The 22,586-nt window shown below is 38.7% G+C and overlaps 1 protein-coding gene across 5 annotated transcripts in view; it reads left to right on the top strand.

The window, feature by feature from the left end:
- Window positions 1–22,586, top strand: part of LOC111868730 (eukaryotic translation initiation factor 4E transporter) — a 102,083-nt gene that overhangs the window by 32,949 nt on the left and 46,548 nt on the right. For all 5 annotated transcript variants that reach the window (XM_023859657.2, XM_023859656.2, XM_023859658.2 and 2 more), the window contains 9 exons: window positions 2,951–3,059; window positions 4,703–4,857; window positions 7,610–7,798; window positions 8,232–8,374; window positions 8,591–8,713; window positions 8,996–9,327; window positions 11,608–11,737; window positions 12,129–12,434; window positions 15,481–15,629. In XM_023859657.2, the coding sequence (XP_023715425.1) occupies window positions 2,951–3,059; window positions 4,703–4,857; window positions 7,610–7,798; window positions 8,232–8,374; window positions 8,591–8,713; window positions 8,996–9,327; window positions 11,608–11,737; window positions 12,129–12,434; window positions 15,481–15,629 (1,636 nt within the window). The remainder of the gene's footprint in view (window positions 1–2,950; window positions 3,060–4,702; window positions 4,858–7,609; window positions 7,799–8,231; window positions 8,375–8,590; window positions 8,714–8,995; window positions 9,328–11,607; window positions 11,738–12,128; window positions 12,435–15,480; window positions 15,630–22,586) is intronic.

The raw sequence follows: 22,586 nt of genomic DNA, 5'->3' as shown, positions 1-22,586 counted from the left end.
CCTTTGAATTGGTCAGGAAGCGGGTCACGAGGAAGGCGGTGTGGGCTGGCGCATTGTCATGGTGAAGTTTCCAATCGTCCGCGATGTCGGGCCGGATGAGACAAACACTTCGTTTGAGTCTCTTTAGCACTTCCATGTAGAATTTGGCGTTGATGGTTGTACCATGTAGTACAAACTCACATTTTCGTCGGTGGTGCTTGTTGATGGCCGTCCAGCGCGGGCTTCATCGTCGACCTCTTCACGGCCTTCTAAAAAGGCCCTGTGCCACCGGTAGACCTGACATTCCGACAAACAATCATCACCGAAGGCCGTCTTTATCATGGGAAAAGTTTCCACTGCAGACTTGCCAAGTTTCACACAAAACATGATGGCAATCCTTTGTTCCAAGGAGCGCTGCATTGCGGCTTGCACGGGAGACAAAAACGAGTTTCACGGAAAAGCCTTTCGTCACTCTCAGGAAGTTCGGAGACGACTAAGCGACCGCGGGTTCATAAGCTGACTTCCCCCTCCACCGATCCCAACCGGTCTGAGAGTGCTGCGACATATAGTCACTTCACAATAAAATAACTGACATTACTTTTCGGACAAACCCTGTATTGACTGGCTATGGTCTGGACAGCCAAGGGGTCGGAGTTCAAGTCCCAGTAAGGGCAAGATTTTTCTCCTTTCCACATCATCCACACTGGTTCTGCAGCCCACCCAACCTGTTATCTAATGGGTACTGGAGGTAAAGTGTCCGGGGTATGAAGCTGACCACTCACCTCCATCTAGTGTTGAGGTGCTATGCTTTCACTCCCTCATATGTCTTTATGGCATAATGCTTAATCAATTAAGCACAGGGATAATTTTATCTTTTGTTTACTTATGGCAGACTAAAAGTCAGAGATGCCATCATCAAAAAATACAGATCATGTAGGAATTACTGAGTTTTTTAGACTCTATCCATCATCTAGTGTTCTAATGAACATGACATTATGGAAACTGGATCTGTTTCCATTGTCAGGCAGAAGGGTGGGAAGCACCTACTCTGTGGAGTACTACTCTTACATATGCTTCTGAAATCAGGCTTTTGTCAGCAGGACTCAGTAGGAGACTTTACAGTCAGAATTGTGGAAATGCATATGAAGTCCCTACAACTAAGACTGAAAGTAAATGGAAAATAAATGTATCAGAACCAAACCAACAACCAAGTCTAGACACACTAATGCAGGAGAAAATTGAAGTTTTCATGCTGTACAATACCTGCCTACTGTATCACCATGTATGGACCAGAATTGAACCCTGAAACCTTGGAGTGAAAGTCATGTAGACGCTTATGAAAAGACAATGTATCAGAACCAAACCAACAACCAAATCTAGACACCCTAATGCAGGAGAAAATTGAAGTTTTCATGCTGTACAATACCTGCCTACTGTATCACCATGTATGGACCAGAATTGAACCCTGAAACCTTGGAGTGAAAGTCATGTAGACGCTTATGAAAAGACTTTCAGGTTATACTGACATCCCTGTGAAATGCCAACCTCCTTGCTCATAATGGGAATCAGTATGGAAGAAATTTCCAAACTGTGTTGGCCCATTGGGTTGTTGTATGGACTGATTTCTTGTATTTCCTGTACCTATTGTTACTTTCAGTTTTGAAAAATCCTGGTTTTATCCCAACCTGCCCTTTGTGAGATTGCATCTGTTCCAAGGAACTGCATGGCTAGCAGCCAGCCTGTTTCACCAGCATGGCTTCTGCCACATTCACAGGAAAAGCTGTCTGTTGTGGGTTTCATTCTCACCTGTTTTCTCATGTGTGTATCTTGGAGATAGTCCTAATGTTATAACAATTTCTTATATGTGTGAACCTTTGGGAAATACCTATCACATAGGGACAAACACAGCCAAGAGGCTTTTTCAGCTTTTCTGGATAGCTGCTGTCCTTGGAATTAAGAACTGAATTATTGAACTCCTGGAGATAACCATTGAGCTGGAGATAATTTCTTCAGCACAGTGGGCAGTAAATCCGAAGATTTCATTTTTTTGCTGTGTCAGTATGTTGGAAGAGCTTTGTTATCTACATTTCTGTATGTAATCAACCTACAATTTATCATATTTTTCAGTTGTCATTTGAGCTTCATTAACTTAGCTGCATAGAAGATTCCATTTGATGCTGCAAGTGGTTATGGATATGCTGCTGACATGCTTATTGCGTTCAAACTCCTGGATTATATAGAGAAGTTAAAAGCATTTCCCAGCCTATTTCCTTGGGAATACCCATTGTTTTCAGGCTTTCTAATGTGGCCATGTGTTTTTTTTTTGTGGTATTATTATTCTCCTTTTTCTTATGATATTATTCTTCTCCTCCTCATCATCCTTCAGATAGTTTCTCCATCTATGCCTTGAGTATTGGCAGTCACTATTCCACTTGGAAGGAAACAAGTTGGATGATTTGATGTTGTCTCAGAAGACCGGCACCATGACTGTGACTACCAGAAATTTGAGTCTTTGGTGTAGCTGGTATTGTCATGGTGCTCTTTTGTGCAGCAGTATGCTCATTTTTAAAAACTCTCAAGAATGAGAACTTTTATAATATGGTGTTGTCCTCCCCTATGTCTGCTTTCTGTTGTCACATTTAATAGCACCAAAAACACTTGAATGCAAAAATTTATACTTTGTCTTTAGACTTAGGTGTGCAGGTGTACAGTGTCAGTTCCTTAATTTTACTCCGAGCATGGCAGTGCAAAAAAAAATCCCCAAAATTTGCTATGCTCTCTTCATATATTACTTTGAAAATGTTAACTCTTTTTCTACCCATGTTTCGCTTATATGGGCCAAATATATAGGCTTGCCATCTAGTAGCTCATGAGGGATCTCTGATCTGTTTTATTACTCAGTGTGTGTTAATTTGCCTGTGCCCAAATGCTTAGGTTGACTGTTAAGAATGTCTCTTGGGTTATCTGATAGTTCTCGTGGAGTTTGGGATCCAGAACGCTGGCATCTGGACAGGAAGAGATCAGAGACTCCTCCAGACGATGAACGTGGTGTTCGTGGAGACCTCCCAATGGACCATAAGGTACTAATTATTAATGACACAGGAAGTCATAAATTCAAATTGGCATAATTCATATCCACATATCTAAGTATTTCTTGTGGAAAGAAGCAGAAGAAAATGTGATTTTCTTTATCCATTTTATTATGTGTTATGCAATTACATTTATTTTGTACTTTAGTATAATTAAACTTGGTTGAACATTCATAAAATTCATCTGAAACCTAGCAGTTATTGTCAAAAATATAAACTGTTGCAGTTATATTATGGGTATCCTGAAGTGTCTGTATTTCAGTGAGTTGTCTGTCTTGCACATTGTCTAGACTGTTCTCTGTGTTGATACTACAAAGAGATTTTTTAAATTTGTTGAAGGGTGCAACATTTGCTGTGAGATGCATACAGATTTTGCTGATGAATCAGCATGTCTGTTGGCTGATAATGTTCGGAATGAAGGGAAGTAATTAACTTGTGGACTGCATGATGGTACTATGTTTAGAGGGAGCAGTGCAGTCCATGCATGGAAGTTTGTTCTTGATTTGTCAGCAGTAGGCAGCAGTTATCAGCTCCATTAGCCATTTGTTCTCAGTTACAGTTAGTGAGCAGTGTGTACATCATGATGCAGTATACTTTAGAGCAGTGTGTATTTCTGCATGACACTTATGTGAAATATGAGTACACACCTGCTATAAAGTGTTGGTGAAAATTTTGGCATAAATTTCATAATGAAATAGTTCCCGGCAGACAAACAATTCATAATTCATGAATAAACTGAGAACAATAGGGCTCTTAATAGACATGAGAAAAAGCATAAGCACTAAGTGCCTGCAGAGGGGCCGGAAGTGAACGTATCCCTAGAAAGTCACTGAAACGTCTAGCTCAAGAGACTGGAGTGTCGGAGTGTAGTGCAAGAAGGGCAACACAATTGCTAAAGCTTAGACCATATAAAACAACAATAATCTGGTCTTGTGGCCACATGATCCACCTAGCAGGGTTTATTTTTGCCGTTGATTTCTACAGAGATACATAAATATGCAAAATAATAACTACTGGATTTCACAGAATCCACATCTAACACACACAGTCCCGTATTTTCAACAGCTTCTGTGATCTGTGAACGAAGATGACAACTTCCCTTCATCTTAAATGTTATTGGCCGTCAGGCATGCTGACTCATTGGCAAAATTCTCATGTGTTTCTCAGCAAGCAGTGCACCAGCCGCTGTGAAGTGCAGAGCCACAGAACCGGTCAACAAAGTAAAAGTTCCCCCTGTATATTGTGAGGCTTGAGATGAAATCTTGTGACTGTGATGCATGTTAGATGGACAGAAAAAATTATTTAGTACTACAGAAATCTGTGAACATTGTTCCATGTCATGTTATGAATTTTGACATTCTGAAAATAAATTATATTGTAGGTTATTGATAATTGCTAACAGAAGGAGAGAGTTATGTATGGATATGTCATTAGTTCACAGTCTGCAGGTATTAACCTTACATACACTCTATAGACACAGTGAGGCTGCAATTTTGAGGTAATACTTTGAAAGACACAAACACCACAATATTATGTAGAATCCTTAATGCCATTGATTCTTCATGCTGCCACAGAATGTTAAAAAAGGAAGAGAAGAAGGAGAACAGTTGAAAAGTGTCAGTTTTTTGTTGTAGCGGCGACCTGGTGATCCCCGAGAACGGATTCGTAAGGAACAGGATGGTATAGTTTTAAGTCCTCAGCGCCGAAGTTTCAATTCTGGATGCTATGTGAATGTTAATCAGAATAGTAGACGAGCTGAGAGCCCTCTAGGGAAGACGGACAGAGACAGGTAAAATTGTGCTGTAGTTAGAGCTGGAGTGTGTAAATATTTATGTTTAACATAAGTACATTTTTAAAAATAAACATTTAAGTGACATTTTGGAAACCAATGATTCATCTCTGCTAATACAAAAACATTGTCTTTGGCCATGTCCACAGCATGTTCATCAGCCCAGCACAATCTAATCCTGAAAGATTTTGTTGGTTATGACTAGGGACCGGATTTTTATGCCCTAATAATCCCTTAAATATGTATGCATTTATGCATGAAAAACTTCCGAAATATGCACATAAAAATTTATGCCAAATATTAAAATTGATTTTATATTATTTTAAGACCAACAAATCAATATTTAAGTTCATTTTATGTAATCACTGAATGATTCACTTGCAATAAAAAGCTATACTTAAATACAAATCATGCAACAAAACCACCATATTTCATTACAAATTTAAAAAAACAATGGTACTCACATTTAGCTCTCCGAACTTTCAACTTCTCGTGAATGGCCCCCAGTTTCAAATGAAGAAGCGTAACGAATCTCATGGAGACTTCAGAAATAAATAAGTGAAGTCTCTTATCAGTTGAATGGTATCACATTGATAGCGGCTACATGTGAACGCTTCCGACTAATCTCTTTGTGGCCACTTTGATGGTACGCGGATGAGGCAAGTTACGAGTAGATAGATCGGGGAAGTCCCGTCCTGGGTGCTGCAACAGAAACATGAATCATTACGAAATGTTGAGTCAGATATGCAGTATATTCTGATATGGAAAAGAAAAATTGTATACGCACGACCAGGATTGAAAATTTGAACATAAAATTAAAAAATATATATGATAAACTTTTAAAAAGGAAATGTGCAGTATAAATAGAGATCTTCGAAAATATGATGCTTATTCATAAAACGGGCAAAATATGCATTTATATGCACCATCAAACCATGTCCAAAATTTAAGAAATGAAGTAATTCATACATATATCCAAACGAGCATACTCTCTCGTTGCAAGAAAGAAATATGCATTTGCATTAAAATCCGGTCCCTAGTTATGACACCAAGTAATTTCATACATAGTTACTGTTTCAGAAGAAGAACCTGCAGCTTCTGTATTCAGGATAGATGTGCCCCTTCATATTCAGAAGACCACAGTTTAATTTTCTCTGTATTTTGTCCTCTTTCCAGTGATATGTCTTTTCTGTTAATATTGTTGCCATTTCTTGATAGATTTTAAAAATAATCAGAATTTTTAAAGTGATTTTTTGTATTGAATATTCAGTAATTATGTGGTAACTGCAAAATCTGTATGTACTCTTTATGGTGAAAGATGCACTTAAAACATGGAGGGAATGTCAATGAAATTAGTGTTGAGCTTTGGTTCATGATTTGACAATCATCAGTGGTTCATAGCTGCACAGAATCATATATTCGTCTACCTAGCACTATGTTAATTGTTTATCAAATAGAATATATCTTTTAAATGAAAGTTGTAATGTTAATTTGTAGTAGGTCTGTATATTCAGGAAAGTCAGTTAAGTTCTGTTTGAGCTTCATTAAAGCAGCTGCTGTATAAGACCCATCCAAAACAAAATTAAACTTTCCTGTTAGTGTTCAGTGTATACTGCAATTTTTGAGAGATGAAGAATATAGATGGGTGGACATCTGACTCAGCCAGTCAGTTTTCCCTTGTATTTAATTCATGTGCTCAAAATATAAGAAGTCATCAGTACTGGGTCATTGGATATGGAGGAACATGAATGGAAAAATCAAGGCACACTAATATAAAACTTCATAAGTAAATGAACAATATTCGGAACACCATATTATGTTAACATACTCACTTCCTACAGCATTTTATGTGGAATTCTTTTCTACATATCCAAAAGACATGGCTATTAGACTGGCAGTTGATTTTGTTCAGTGTTCTGCATGTTCCTTCATCTGTCAGGATCAGGTTTTCTCATACTGCCTATGTAGTTTTAACGGCAATTGTGTGGTCAGACTGTTACCATTTACCAAGCTCTTCTCTCTTTTGACATCAAATTCTGTAATTGGTAATTTAAGACTTCATAATGTTACCTCTTTAAGTGCCTTGCAGACTGTACATGGATTTGTATAGCAGACTGTATAGTTACTAAAATTCTCTGTACAGTATCTCAACTCAATAAGGGAGGGAAATCCATTGTTTCTTGTTGGGTTCCTGGCTGCACAGCTCTTCCTGGCACTGAGACTGCTAATGGAGCTGCTGAAGATGCCATGCTTATACAGCATCATGCTCAGGAGCCTTAGCCATTGGTCCTTTCATCTTCCTCTTGCTTCATCCTTATGTGATGATGTGATCCATACTCAGGGGAACAAATTGCAGGCATTGAGACCACCCATGGAAGTGTGACAGTCCTACATGTCTGTGAGGAAGTCATATTTGCATTTCATCCTCATGACATTTGTGACAGCCAATAAGATTACTGTCATAACATTCTGATGTTCTAGTATTTAGATGTGTTCTGCCCTCAATTTGTCTTTCAGTCCCCTTCACAGTTTGAGATGTCTATAGTTATATTTGATTCTACCCTGGGTAAATTAAAGGAGTTGTAACATAATTCCATCCAGGTGAAAATAGTCTTTGATGCTGCTGCACCTTAAAGTTCATGTAACACACAACATTTAGAAATGTGAAATAATTTGTGATCATGCCTGTGTCTTGTTCTTGTTTCATTTTGCATATCTCATATTTTTAACTTACATTGCATGATCAATGCAGAGATGTAGGCCATCGAGACATGGCCCCAACCCGACGTATAGGCAGTGGTCGTATTTTGGCCCATACTGCATGGGACTTCCGGTTTGATCGAGAGAAAGACTCAGATCAGCAGATGGATTATGCTTTTCAGCGTAGTGGAAGCAGTGGCACCACCAGAGATCGAGAACGCGATAGAGATCGTGATGAAAGGTAAGTTATATGTTTGCCAGAGCTCAATAGACCAACATATCTTTCCTGTCATCTCTAACCAAAGTTATGGCCTTGTTTCTTCACTTTCCCTACAGCTGTCAAATCATTTTACAATTTGTGTACCCCCATCTATTCCAAAATTCCCTCATGAGCTGAATTATCACTCTCTGTATTCAGCTTATGAACTCCTTTCTGTCTGTCTGTCTGTTGCAGATGTTCATTATCAAAGTTTACCCTTTTGGTGTGCCAGCAGACCTTATTCCACCCTTTTGTAACCCATTTCATTTTCCTGAACAAAGGATGAGTCATATCTTGCAATATGCCTTTCATATAGTTCAAATTTAATGTTACATTTTGTTGTCTCATGTGATTAACATGTACTGCCAGCTTATTTTGAAACCACTATACTAACCAATCCTTAATGTGGGCTTAGGTATGAACGTCGGTCATTTGGTCGTGAGTTTGACCGTGACCGAGATAAGGATCGTCATCGAGATCGTGCTGAAAGAAATCGTTATGCTGATCGTCGACGAGCATACAGTGATAGTCGAGAGGAGGAGCCAGAATGGTTTTCAGGTTAGTGGGTTAAAATTGTTTTGTCAATCATTAACTAGCTAACTAATGAACCATCCAATCAAGTCATGCTCTGCATTAAAATCAACAAATTCTATGGTGTTGGAACAAAATACCATGATTTCTTTTTTTCTTCAGGCCATTCAGTTTTTTTTTTTTTTCATGTCACTGTAGCTTCTCCGTCAGATTAAAATCATCCATTTATCTGTTTTCTTCTAGGTGGTCCAACATCACAGCATGATACAATTGAACTCCGAGGTTTTGAGGATATTCCTGAAGAGCAAATGGCACGTGGTGTGTCCAAGAAACAGTCCCCTTCCCAGTCCAAAGCAGGGAAATCAAGTAAGTATGAAAGAACTGAATTAGGTTTCATGCGGCTCTTTTCACAGTGGTTGATGATGAAGTTCTGTGTAAGTAGAGAGTGAGTTTAGGGAAATGTCTACACTGTTCTGTACACTCATGCAAGAAACTGTAACCATATTATCACAAGCAGCATGTTTACCTCTTATTTGAATGTTCTTTGTTTATTAGCACTATGAAACAACTTAACAGTGCCAGTTTAATTAGTTATACTTTTTATATGTATGTTTGGATGGATTTTTTTTAATCTTTGCTTCTCTGCAGATTTACGTACAGCAGCTTTGAACCGTAAGTCTTCAGATTCATTGCTGCAACAGCAGACCAACTCAGCAGGTCCGACAGGTCGCAGTACTCCGACACCTATTGGAGCTATCACTGATCCACCTGCTGCCCCCCATTCTCCCATATCAACATCAAAAGCAAATGATATTACATTAACAGTCAGGGCATCTGAAGAAGATTCTTCTGCTGGCAAGCCTACCATGAATTGGGAACCAGAGAATACAGAGCAAAATGGATCCCACACGTTGCAGAACTCTGAATTCAATCTGGACCTGGATGACATTCTTAAAATTGATTCCCTGCCATTGTTAACGGTAGGTTGTGTTCTTGCAGCTGCAGTTAGCCATTTAATCCTTTACAAGTTTCATTCTTAATACTTATTTTCTTCTTGTAATAGTTTTTAACCCCCAAAGTGTTTGAATAAGCATATACATAGGTGGCCATCAGTGCTGGCCACCACTTGCCCTCTTTCTTTCTTTCGTTTTTCTTTTAAAGAAACTGTGTATGTCACATGTCAGATTTATTCGTTGGTGAATTGTGCAGTCCAGCTGTCTGAACATTGCTGATGCTGTTTACTCCCCACCCCCATTAAAATATGGCCATAGACCTATTGAAACAGGAAATTTAAAATTCCATATTATATAACATGAAACTGTTTCCCCAGAATTATAACTTGCTATGGCTTCTGTAGTACCAGTTAACAGTTAATGTTGCTTGGGGAAATAACAGACCCTTTCAGTTTATCTCAATTTTTTCACATAATAATTGTAACATGTATAGAAAGGATGGAAGTGGTTCTTTCAGTGGACCAAGAACTTGAAGCTTTGGAAAAGCTTGATGGTAGGGAAACCATGCAAATGATTGCTTCAGAATGTGGAGTGCAGCATGTTTTTAATATTATTCATATAATCTGACATTTTCTGTTATCCAACCTCTCTTTGGTTCAGTTTAGATTGTATAATCGTCATTTTACCATACCATATTTACCCTCTTCTGACAGCCCCCTTCTTAAATTTGTAAATTTTCAGAAGAAACACATTAGGCATATGTCATTACTAGAACTGGCCAGGTTTTCATTTCACTAAGGGTCTGCATTCTGGAGATAAATAAAGATAGCAGAGGTGAAATAGTTGCCTGAATGCTTTTAACATAAATGCATTCTACTAATGCAGAGGCATAAAGATATAGTAAGTCATACTGCATAAATCAGCGACTGGATCTAACCTCCAGCACAATAAAATTACAGTATGCAGTTTATTAATTTTTAAATGTTCAAATGATGATCATTATTTGATCAAAATATGTTCTGTAGGATATGAGTCTCTCACAGCAGTGATTACGAAGAGTACTAGCTGCTCGGATATAATACCATGTAAGTCAATGAAGATCAACATTTTGGAGGAACGTATCCTGCATCTCTATGATCAGATAAGTGGAGCAAGATACCAGCATGAAAGCAGGTGTCACTTGTTTTCATGCTGCTGTCTTGCTTCACTTATTCAGCTCTGAATATGGAAGCGATATGTTCGTCCGAAACATCGGTTGACTTTCAACGGACTACGCAATGTTATATCCCAGAAGATTTGAAATGTGTCAAGATTTTGAGAAATAAAACAGTAATTGGTTATTACTGATTCACCATCTGTGTTTGTTTTGTAGATGACTAATTAAACTGTACGATAAACTTAAAACACTTAATCTTCATATCTTTGTCAGGCCATTCAGTTTTTATCAGTGTGTGTTTTTTTTTTTTAAGGAACTGGCATATTTTCATTGTTCTTTTAATTTACTTCAGTAGTGTTGAATTTTTGCACCACAGTACAATTAGCAGTTTCATCCATGTGCTCCATGACCATGAATTGAAAGTTTGTGATTTAGCAGCAGTGCATCCCTTTTGATACATGGCATTGGAGACCTCCTATTTTCATCATTGTTAGCTATGATTTAAACCTTGGTTTTCTGATTTTTTCCTGGCATACGAATGAATGCAGGTTTATTATTTAAACACTTTGAAGCTTTGTCTCTCAGACACTCTGGCTGCTGCCAGAATTTCACACTGCAGTGTTGATTTCATGGGTTAGTGCTAACTGCAACTGTAATTCCTTCACATTTGAATGAAAGAGAGAGAGCACTACAGAAAAGACAGATTATATTCCCTAAAAAAATACCTTCATCTACTGACAAAAGCTTTGACTCTAGCATGGCATTTACCATTGTGGTGTGGTTGTTACTGAGTGTCATGAACATAATTAATTTGTGTATATATAATACTGATGTATGTAATTGAGAAAGGGAATTGACAGACAGGTATACGACTCGTACACTTCAAGAGTACTTCCATAGTTAAAATTGTTATAGTTTTATGTGTGATGATTATGTTTCAAGAACATCTCTCATCTCATCTAGTTAAATGTGACTTCCTTTTGGAAAGCATGTCCTACCAGTTAATTAGAAAGGCCGTAATAATATGACATTAATTATGTTGGTAGAGGACCTATAAAATGATAAAAACATAGTGAATTCCTATGATACTGCAGACTAGCTAATGGCTATAAGCGTCTGCAGTGAAGTAGACAATATGTCATATGTTGCAGAATGGTACAGCAATGGAGGGCTCAGCTGGTTCCAGATTTTGTCAGTTTTTTCGACGAGACAGTCCCGTGAATCAGCCTGAAAGTCGCCGTTCCTCACTTCAAGATGAACTGCTTAATAATATTATTAATGGTAAGAGTAAATGATCTTGAAGTCAGTACTTGAATACAGTTATGAGTATCATTCTTCAGGAAGGCTAATTTTGAGAGTTTGTAAATTTCTATAAATGATGTAAATTTTGCTTGTTCAGTATTCCTTTTTGAACTATGTTACTTCATCTAGAAAGATGCAAAAAATTAATAATCTCCCTCTTCAATATCTGAATGCTGGCTATGCTTGGAAAACTGGTATGTTGTGTAACTGAATATGTATTTTGGATTTTCTTAGGAAGTTCAACATTCATTTGTAAATGTGAGCATAGCTGTCCAGGCTCATATTTGTGTAGAACATTTATTATAGGTATTTAGTTTGATTTTAGCCAAATCTTCCTAAAATTTCACTGATATTTATGATTGATTTTCAGATATTACAGAGCCAAACATTGTGATTCCACCCATGAGTGAGTCAGACACATACTTCGCCCCAATCTCTCCAGCAGCGAATACAGCAACATCTACAGTATCAGTGTCTGCAGTTGGTAGTAGTGTAAGCAGCAATGTCATGAGCTCTGGAAATGGTGGTAATACTGGTGGGACTGGCAGTAGTGGTTCAGTATGTGTGAAGCCTACATTATTGCTAGAGATGTTACAGAGAGGTGGTCAGAATCAATCAACCCAGGGTGATGCAACATTGCCTACCATTATCAGAGCACCCAGTATCAGGGACTTAGGTAAGAAGCTGCTGCTGGTTCATGCATGCCATCCAGTTAAGCTGCCTCTTATCTTTATATTTAGTAATTGAACTGATGAATAAGAAAAAATCAGCACAATAAAATTTCTGAAATTAAACTATTCTCCTTCTACTCACATTTTTTTCTGTTGTTGAAATATTTATTTTGATGCTTATTTGTAGGAGTGTGCAGACAGTTCAGACTCAAACTTCAGTATAACTGTGAGTTAGATTATTGAACTTTTGTTAATTTTTAATCTGCGAAACATCAAATTATAAATTAATACTGTATTGTATTTTATACAACTTAGGTAGTATGAGTTGGTTACTAGACACAAGGATATATTCATGAAAGAAGGGAGCATAGTTGTGAGGAGATTAATGTTTCCATGTGGTGAAGGATTGTCTTGAGAAGTGATTTCTGTCATAATGTGCATTTTACATGCCATTATGTGAGTGTTAAACTGTTAATCACATACAAACACTCAAAATACATCATACTGTTAATTATAACATTCTGGATTTTGTGAAATTCTCTTGAGCTAATAACCATTTCAGTTGGTTAAAAGTAACTGATGCTTCAGGGACCATCTCTGTCCCTGTCATAAGAATACGATGTGACTTTGATATTCAGGCCATCCCACTGAATCTGAATGCAAACAGCGTGAGGCTAGTGAGTTAGTCATGAGTTAGCTGAGTTGTATCTTAATCTCCCAGTTGGTGAATCTCTATATTGCTTTATCATGTAGTCAACTGGGCACCAGGACCAACTGAGATCGAAACCTCTGTCACTGTTAAAGTTTATGGGCCAAAACCTGATCTCAGTAACGTCCTTTATCAGTAGGTCCATGTTTCTTCTTGCTTTGCAAATTAACATTCCGTGAAGAAAAATATTTTCACGTTGACCACTTATACACATAACTGCAGCTATACTTTACAGATCACCGACATACAGACTGGTGTCCTCAGTCTGTTACAATCTTCACTGTCCTTTGCCTGGTAACGGCTTTCGACAGTGGATGTTCTCCATACTCTAGATCACAAACTGTCCCTGTGCCTCAGCTACCAGCTTCTAACAGCAACAGCTCACAATGACTGAACTGCAGTTCTCTAACTCCCAGACTGGTAGCCATCTCACACCAACCTTATAGTCTTCTCTTCACAGACTCATTAACAGCTGATAACTGAACTCCCAGGCTGGTGTCCTTGTTATATAACTCCTTTGCACGGACCAAGTAGAAATTACGGGTTCCAGCAGTTCTCTATTGTTGCATGCATATTCATTGTTGCAGGAACATGTTTACTGAGCCATTCCTTAGCAGCAGCCGTCTATTCTTGCTTATTAAAATTTGTTGCCTAGCAGCAAATGTTGTTCATTTGTTTCGGGGTCACTGCCTAGAAATGGATCTGTACACCAAAATGTGCATATGGTTAGACCTATAAACGACAAACTAGGCCTTATAGTTGCTGGTATACGAATGTGTTGCAAAACTATTCTGTAGGTGTTGATATGAAATATTTACCATGTTGTTGAACACTGTACAAGAGGAAGCTAGTGAGGGCTATCGTTAACAGATTGCACATCAGTATCATTTCCCATGATTTACAGATATGCAAAATGGTTGAGGGTTCTTTGAGTTTCAAGCAAAGCAAATTAATTTTTAAGTGGCCCTGAAAATTGAAGAATGTGCCCAAGGTGCAAAGATGGTGGAATTGTGAATTTGAAAGTATACCTCCAATGTGACTAACAGTTACAAGAATTTGAGATAAATTTGAGGGGTATAGTACTGTTGAAGACATTTTAAGCATGTTTTTCTTCCTTAAGGATAAAGAGATCACCATGCTATCTTTTTGCTCCATTTCATGAAACGCCATGTGAATGTTATGCCATTGAATACCTTTCTGACATGATACTTGCTAATTTTCTGCAATCAGTAATGACAAATGACAGACATGGAAACTTAATGTGGTGAGAGCAGTACTGGCACAATATAATACAAGGTTCTGAAATGAATGTACAGGAAAAGATCTGTATAAGTTGTGTGACTTTACTAAAGTAATATTTGTGGACAATAAAATAACAACATGGTGGCCCTGTGAACATTTTATTTGGCTTACAGTTTGATGGTCATAATGATGAACTGTTGGAACTATACATGTGAAATTTGGTGTGAAGGTAAATCATACTGCCTCACATAATATATATTGTCATGCGATTGAATGTGGCTGTAGACAGGTTTTGGATTAATAATTTGATTTATTGGACTCTTACATATCTGTGACTACAAATAATTATAATCATTTCACTAATTCACACACTTTACAGTTTACTAGAGCACACACTGAAGTCTTCTCAGTCTTGACTAGCCATTGCTTGGTAGCGGCTTCCAGTGGCAAATGTTCCCCTTGCTCTGGGTTTCTGAGCGGTTCCCTGCCTCAGCTACTGGCTTCTAACAGCAACAGCTCGCAATGACTGAACTGTAGCAGTCCTCTAACTCTTCACTGACTGACTGATACTGCTTATAACATCTCAGCATGGACCGCACAGAAAACACTATTATTTTGTTGTAGTTCAGTTGTTGCAGTGGAAAGATGCTTGTTTGCTATGCCGTTACTCGGTTATGGCTGTGGTATATTTGCTTATCCCATGGTCATTGCCCAGCAGTCTGCCTACATGCTACAATTGAAGTACAGTTTGTAGGTCAGCTATTACAAACATACTGATGCTTTGAGGTTATGTCTGGTATTCAGTATTGACAGAATATAGATTCTGTATGTATCTTTACAAAAATAAAATGCAGTAATAAATGATGAAGATGGTGATGGAATGATATGTAGGATGAGGGATTGAGGAAATCAAAGAGAAACTTCATCTAGGATATCCAGCCTCTTGGCAAAGACTCAAAAGCTGGAGAATCAGTATGTAACCATCTGATCCATATGTACTGACAGGTCATGTATGTGATCAATATTGTTACTTTAATTCATTATTTTATATTTCAATATTTTGAAATATGTTGATTGGAATGCAATTCTGGCCATAACAGAAGCTGCTGGGAAGATGCAAAGTGTGGAGGAACTGGAAGCTAGAATGAGGCAACAGGGTCTGAATGTTGTGCAGCAGAACAACAAGAACATAATACAGTCATCTTCGAATAAAAACACTGAAGAGGATTTGGTAGCCTTCAAAAAGCTGGTAAGAAATTTAGAGCTAATAACTTTTTTGGAGGGGATTTAATTTTACCTTACCTGGAGCTTGAACTTTAAGTAGTCCATTCAGATTTTCCCTCATATATTTCTGTTACATGATCTTTCCAAAAAAACATACTCCTATTTGTGATTATATTCATTCACTTAACTATGTTACAGCAGTCAACATAGTATATGTGATTGCTCATGATATCATTAAGCATTGCAGAACAAGATGGCATGTGCTGTAGAACATTGTGTTTGAAAAGAAAGGGTTTTACCAGACTGCTAATGCTATTGAAGTTTGTCAGTTTTGAGTAGAAAATGAATGTGGGAAAGATCCAAACAGGTCTGCAGTTGCAGGATTGATTAACAAGTTTGTAGTGATTGTTGCGGTCAATAGTAAGAACAGCAGCAACAGAAACAAATAGCAGTAGTACAGGGTGATTCATATAGAACCGGCCCGATGAAATGAGATGTAATATAAATTATACCATACAGATATTAAAGTAATTTACAAATATCTTATCTTGGATTGTGTGCCATGATCAGAGCAGGTGTTGAAAGTGTCCGCCATTTTCAAGTAGGTATTAAAACCGCTCGCTGTTCAACAGTGTACTCCATGACTGTCGCCTGCCCACTGCAGACACGTTTCGGCATTGTCCTTGACCTTGCAGCATAAGGGCTGCCGCTTGCCGGATCATGTGCACGCCATTTGACTCAGCACTGCCCATGGATTATTATGTTGTAATTGTGAGCGGTTATATGCATCACCTGCAGAATTATTAGCAAATTATTCCGGCCGGTTCTATACGATTCACCCTGTACAATAGTAAGGGTGTTAGTGGTAAAAGAAGACAGAATGCCAGAACACATAGCCTGTGTTCAACAGGCATTATGCTCAGTCCCAGGAGATTTATGAGACATAGTCCTCAGTAGCCTGACACAGGAGAGTTGCCAGCACACAGGATTTTTAGAAAAGTATGTGAAATTGTTTTGTATTAAATTCTCATGCAGCAAGCAATCCCTTGGCTAGGGCAGTAAGGATGATAGTTGCCTTTTTGTGATTCATTTTTTAAGGAAAATTCTACATTTCTGCAAAAATTCAAGGTGTAAGACTAACCATCACACAAACTAATGTTAAAAACCTTTCTTTTTTAAATTTATAATTTGACATTAAATGGCCATGATCAGGTGTCATATACAAATCAATTAAAAATATTTGTACTGTAAGTGCAAATTTTGTTAAAATATAGAAACATATATTGACTATACCCTTCTCATTATAAACACTCACTGCCATTTCTGAGTTGTTAGATATTTATTAAATTTATATAGTTTGAATCTAATTATATAATTTAGGCACCTCACAGTCTTTTCTGTATGTTCATCTTCCTCATATACTATCTCCCAGTCTAAGACAAATCACATTTTTATGTTGGAAGTTAATTTTGAATATATGGAGTAGTCTTTTTGTTGTTATCTTGGTCAGAAGACAGTGCATTCATGTCTACTTCAGATAATTTCAAACTGATGATAACCATACTTCTCTGTTTTCTGGGTGCCTCACCAGGCTTTGAACTTGGCTGGACATGCTCTGTTCCAGTGCTGAAATGTGTTAAAAAAGGCAAATCAGTACTGTCTTCGTATTTCTATCTCTATTGAGTTACTGACTTCACAGGAACATTTTACCTCAAATTTTGTGTTCATATCTGTGCAACACCCCTCGTCATAATTGGGACTGAACAGTTTTTTAACTGCAGCTGTATGTAGCACAATGGCAGTATAGTTTCCAGTTCCTATTCAGTAACCAAGCAACATAACACAATGAAACAGAACTGAAGAGCAGCTTATCTGATTTAACATGATAGGCATTTCAATTTTTAAGAAATCTAGAGTGGGGGTCAAGTCTTGTAGATGGAAGGTTATGCTGAATGTCATCCTTAAACATGATCTAATGCAACTGTGTATCATTTTGAGGAGTCAGCTGATGTTTTCTGATCATATTACAATGGCACTGTGCATTGCACTACTTTGCTTGAAGGCCAAGTAAGTTATCTGTTCAGACCTGAAGTACTCACAGTTCAGTACATTTATGGATTATCAGTTATAAATAGCTTTAGGAGCCATATTGAAAGTATAGTCAGTGCAGAAAGTTATGGGTAACTAGGAATTGTTTATGATGATGGAAGTGCCAGAAAAGAGCCCTTGTTTTATGTGTAATATTGTGGATCGATGATTTTTCTCACTCTAATGAAGTTTTTGTTACAAGTTGTACACTTAATTCAGATTTGAGCCATGTAAGAATTATTTTTGTCTGATACAAGGCAGTGGATGGCTTGCAGGGTTTCTTCGCTTTCATGAATACCTTAGTTGTGTCATTCACAGTGTTTAATTTTAATTCGGCTTAGTGGGGGGTGGAGTCCAACTGGGTCCACTCAGCACGGCGGCCACTGATTGGCCTATTGTAGCCTGCCCTGGTGATCATGATGATGAAGAATTTGGTGGAATGAAGATTGGCAGACCGAAGTACTCGGAGAAAACCCGCCACTTTGTCCACCACAAATCCCACTTGACCAGACCCGGGATCAAACCCGGGCCGCTGCCGTGGGAAGCCAGCGACTGACCGCTTGAGCTATGGCGTGGCTATTCACAGAGTTACTAAATGTCCCATAATATTTTTAGTAACTACAAATTATTCAATAAAATCTGATGTTCTGTTCAGACTTTGTGTTTCATATTTTCAATTTTGATAATGTAAATCTGCAAGTTGTTTGGCTTCGCTAAGTCTTTCTGTTACCTAATGTAAATTTGCAAGTTGTTGGCTTCACTGTGTCTTTTCTGTTACCATTTGCAATGACCTCCTCTCCTGTCCTGTCTTATCCTACTTGTACAGCAAGTTTGCCTCTGTGTATGTATTATTTCCTAGTGCATTCTTGTCCAAGAGCCAGGGTAGCACGGTCAGTATAGAGACTGGCTACAGGCTGGATAACTAAGGTGTCAGAGTTAAATTCTGTTAGGGGCAAGATTTTTCTCTTCTCCATGTTACCCACCCAGCCTTTTTTATTGAATGTATACTGGGGGCTCTTTCCCCGGTGGTGAAGTGACTGGGCCTGAAGTTGACCACTCACCCCAGACTAATGTCAAGGTCAAGAATATGTGGACTATACCCTCAGCTATATGACTTCATGGCATAATGCTTAATTAATTAAGCACAAGGATGGCTTCACCTTTTCTTATTTTATTTGTCCAGTAGTTTTAAACACAAAAACTATTTTTGCCCTTATTATCCTAACATGAAGGGTTTATTTGAAAGGTTCAAACTTATTTACGTAGCACGTCCACAAAGTAAGTTTCCCACTCGTCCCTCAGCTAGCAAACCTGATATTGCACGTATGTGATAGAGCAATGGCATAGCATGGCACATGCACTAATGGAATTTCCCGCGTTCCCATAGTAGCATCATTGCAGCTGTTGAAGATGGAGGCTCTTATTCCAACTCCCACCGACTGTGAAGCGTGGTCAGTGATAAAGTTTTTGAATGCACAGAGTGTAGCGCCGATCGAAATTCATCGTCAGCTGTGCCGGGTCTATGGGCCTAATGTCATGAGCAAGCAGATGGTGCGTCGCTGGTTCAGACAATTTTCAGCAGGTCGACAAAGTGTGCCTGATGAGAAGCGCAGTGGACAGCCATCCATCATTACAGACGACCTGGTGGAGCTTGTGCGGGAACACATTATGGAGAATCGTCACATCACAATTACGGAACTCAGCAATCATGTCCCACAGATTTCCCGCTCCTTGTTGCATGAAATTGTCATGGAGCACGTGTTGTTCAGGAAATTGTGCGCCAGGTGGGTGCTGAAGCAACTGACACCAGAACACAAAACAAAGCGCATGGAGTCAGCATTGACATTTCTGCAGTGGTACCATGATGACGGCAACGAGTTTCTGGACCGGATCATCACAGGTGATGAAACGTGGATTGCACACATTACCCCAGAAACCAAGCAGTAGTCAATGCATTGCCGTCACAGTGGATCTCCCTGTAAGACGAAATTCAAGCAGATGTTGTCGGCACGGAAAGTGATGTGCACAGTATTCTGGGACAGATGGGGCATTCTCCACGTCGACTTCCTGACCAGAGGTGAGATGGTGAATGCTGAGCGTTACTGTGAAACACTGCAGAAATTGCGATGGGCCATTCAGAACAAGCGGCACAGGATGCTTAGTGCCGGTATTGTCTTCCTGCGCGATTACGCTAGGCTGCACACGGCTCGAAGGACAGCAAGTCTCCGGCAGGAGTTCAGCTGGGAGGTGTTTAATCATTCACCCTACAGCCCAGACCTTGCTCCCAGTGATTTCCATCTTTTCCTACACCTCAAGAAATTCCTGTCCGGCGAGCGTCAGCGTTTTGAGAATGACACAGAGGCGGAGATGGTTTTCACACAGTGGTTCCAATCCCAGGCAGCAGACTTCTATGATACAGGTATTCAAAAGTTGGTCCCACGGTATGACATATGTCTCAATTCTGGTGGTGATTATGTTGAAAAATAGCTGAACACTTGCTGTATCTGTTGCAATAAATATTTCCATGAAATTATGTTTTGTTTCTGTAAACGGCCCCAGGGAAACTTACTTTGTGGACGAGCCTCGTATTTCTAACAAACATCTTAGCTGTAATAATTTTTTGCATTAATGAAATCAACCTACATAATTTTTCTTTATAATTGGGACCTGCCACAGATTCTTTCTCTTTCATTTTGTCTGTGTCTTCTTCACATCATGTTAATAATGTGACCCTGAAGTGCCAAGATAACAATACCCTGGATCCTGGCCACTTTTAGAGCTAAACAGATGTACAAAATATTAATTTTTGTATTTTGTGTACTCTGTTATTTTCTTGAATTACCATGATGCACCACTATCTCTCTCTCTCTCTCTCCCTCTCNTCCCTCTCCCTCCCCCTCCACCTGCCCCCCCTCTCATGCGCGCACACACACACACACACACACACCCCACGTGTCTCGGTTTCTGTATTGTTTCCTCTTTCCTTCCACAGACCTAATAAGAAACAGCTGCAGATATGAAATTTACTCTGCACTCTTACAAATATGAATGGTAGCCATGGCTGTTAAATCAATGTGCATATAATGTTATATTTTAGCATCCTGTTGCACTGACTCATGTCCATGATTTATGCTAACCGTCTTACAGTGCATACACTTTTTCACCTTACTCTTCTCTTTTGCACTACATGTTTCAGCACTAATGTGCCATCTTCAGGTGCATTTTCTCTATGCACGTCTAACTACTGCATTGCATGCCCTGATGTCTTCATACTAAAATGACTAAAATATATATTCATCACGTATAATAATAGATTTTAAATATTAAAACTTTTCAGGATTCGTCATCCTTACGTCGTATCTCAACACGCGAATCATGCCAGTCCTCCTATGTCGGAGCACTCTTCCTACATTCATGTGTGTATTGTGCTCTTTGTTGTGTTTTGCACTTGTGACTGCGTGCGTTAGTGCTCCGACAGAGGAGGACTGGTGTGATTCGCGTGTTGAGGTACGACGTAAGGATGACGAATCCTGAAAAGTTTTAATATTTAAAATCTATTATTATACGTGATGAATATATATTTTAGTCATTTTAGTATGAAGACATCAGGGCATGCAATGCAGTAGTTAGACGTGCATAGAGAAAATGCACCTGAAGATGGCACATTAGTGCTGAAACATGTAGTGCAAAAGAGAAGAGTAAGGTGAAAAAGTGTATGCACTGTAAAACGGTTAGCATAAATCACGGACAGTGTGCATATGTTGAGATGGCATTCTTGGATGTGATTTGAATCCTTATTCCCAGTTGGGTAGATCTTATTATTGCACGAGTTCTTGATTCAGTTGTTGTTACTTTAAAATTCTGGATACTGTATGATGTCATATTATCGAGTAAAGCTAGTATATTTTGGGTGAAGAATGGGCACTTTTGCTTGTATTGCATGTAACAGGTAGAGTGATTTCATTTATAATCTGTGAATCCATATTTGCCACTTTCATTTTTGATAGTATGTGGAATATTAGTTTACAAGTTTCTGAATTAAATGTTGTGCTGCATTTGAAGTCCTTTGTTTCTCATAAATGAAAAGAAATATTTTGTTCTTATCATGACATTTGTATGGGCCAGAATATGGACTGACAAACAGTAGCGGAAATGTATTACCTAATTGTTGTTAGTGTTGTTCATTGCAAATATACCATAGTCTCTAATAGAGTTTATGAAAGAAATTGCAGAAAAGGTGTAATGGATGATAAGTGTTTGCTCATTATGACAATAGTTGTGGAAAAATACTCTAATTTAATACAGTATTTCTCCATATATAACATTTAAAAAATTAATAGTACTGTGACATGTTGACCCCTACCCCTACTTCTGACACCAATGTAACGTGTTTCGTTACTGAAGACGCCGTAGAGATGGTTAATTGGGTTTATTTAACAATCTACAAATAACGGCTATAATTAATGATCACAATATTACGGGTTTCCACACTTTACAAACCCTACAACAAAATCTCTTAACACAATCTTCACTTGTCTTCACGTACTGATTACGCGGGAGCTATACAAGTCTCCCTGAAATACACACTCCGAGTATAACTGTACTACAGCAATCACTATGTCTGGAAAGCACACAATAAGTCTTCCGCTCGCTGACTTCTTAGTTGTCGCACACTCGCAGGCTGCTATGTTTCAACTGATGATCACACTGCTGTGGAGTCTGCTTATATAGCCTTGCGCTGTTGCTAGTGTGACGTGGCGTATAGCATAGGACGCTGTTGCTAGCGTGACGTCACCGCTGTTGATTAGCATTGCGTAGTTGCCAGGTTACGGGGCTCGGCTATCTTCGGCTCCGCTCGGCTCTCTTCGGCTCCGCTCGTGACGTCACCGCGCGT

This window comes from Cryptotermes secundus, unplaced genomic scaffold (assembly GCF_002891405.2).
Source record: "Cryptotermes secundus unplaced genomic scaffold, Csec_1.0 scaffold13, whole genome shotgun sequence".
Classification (NCBI taxonomy): Eukaryota; Metazoa; Arthropoda; class Insecta; order Blattodea; family Kalotermitidae; genus Cryptotermes; species Cryptotermes secundus.
This window is presented reverse-complemented; position numbering and strand designations above follow the sequence as displayed.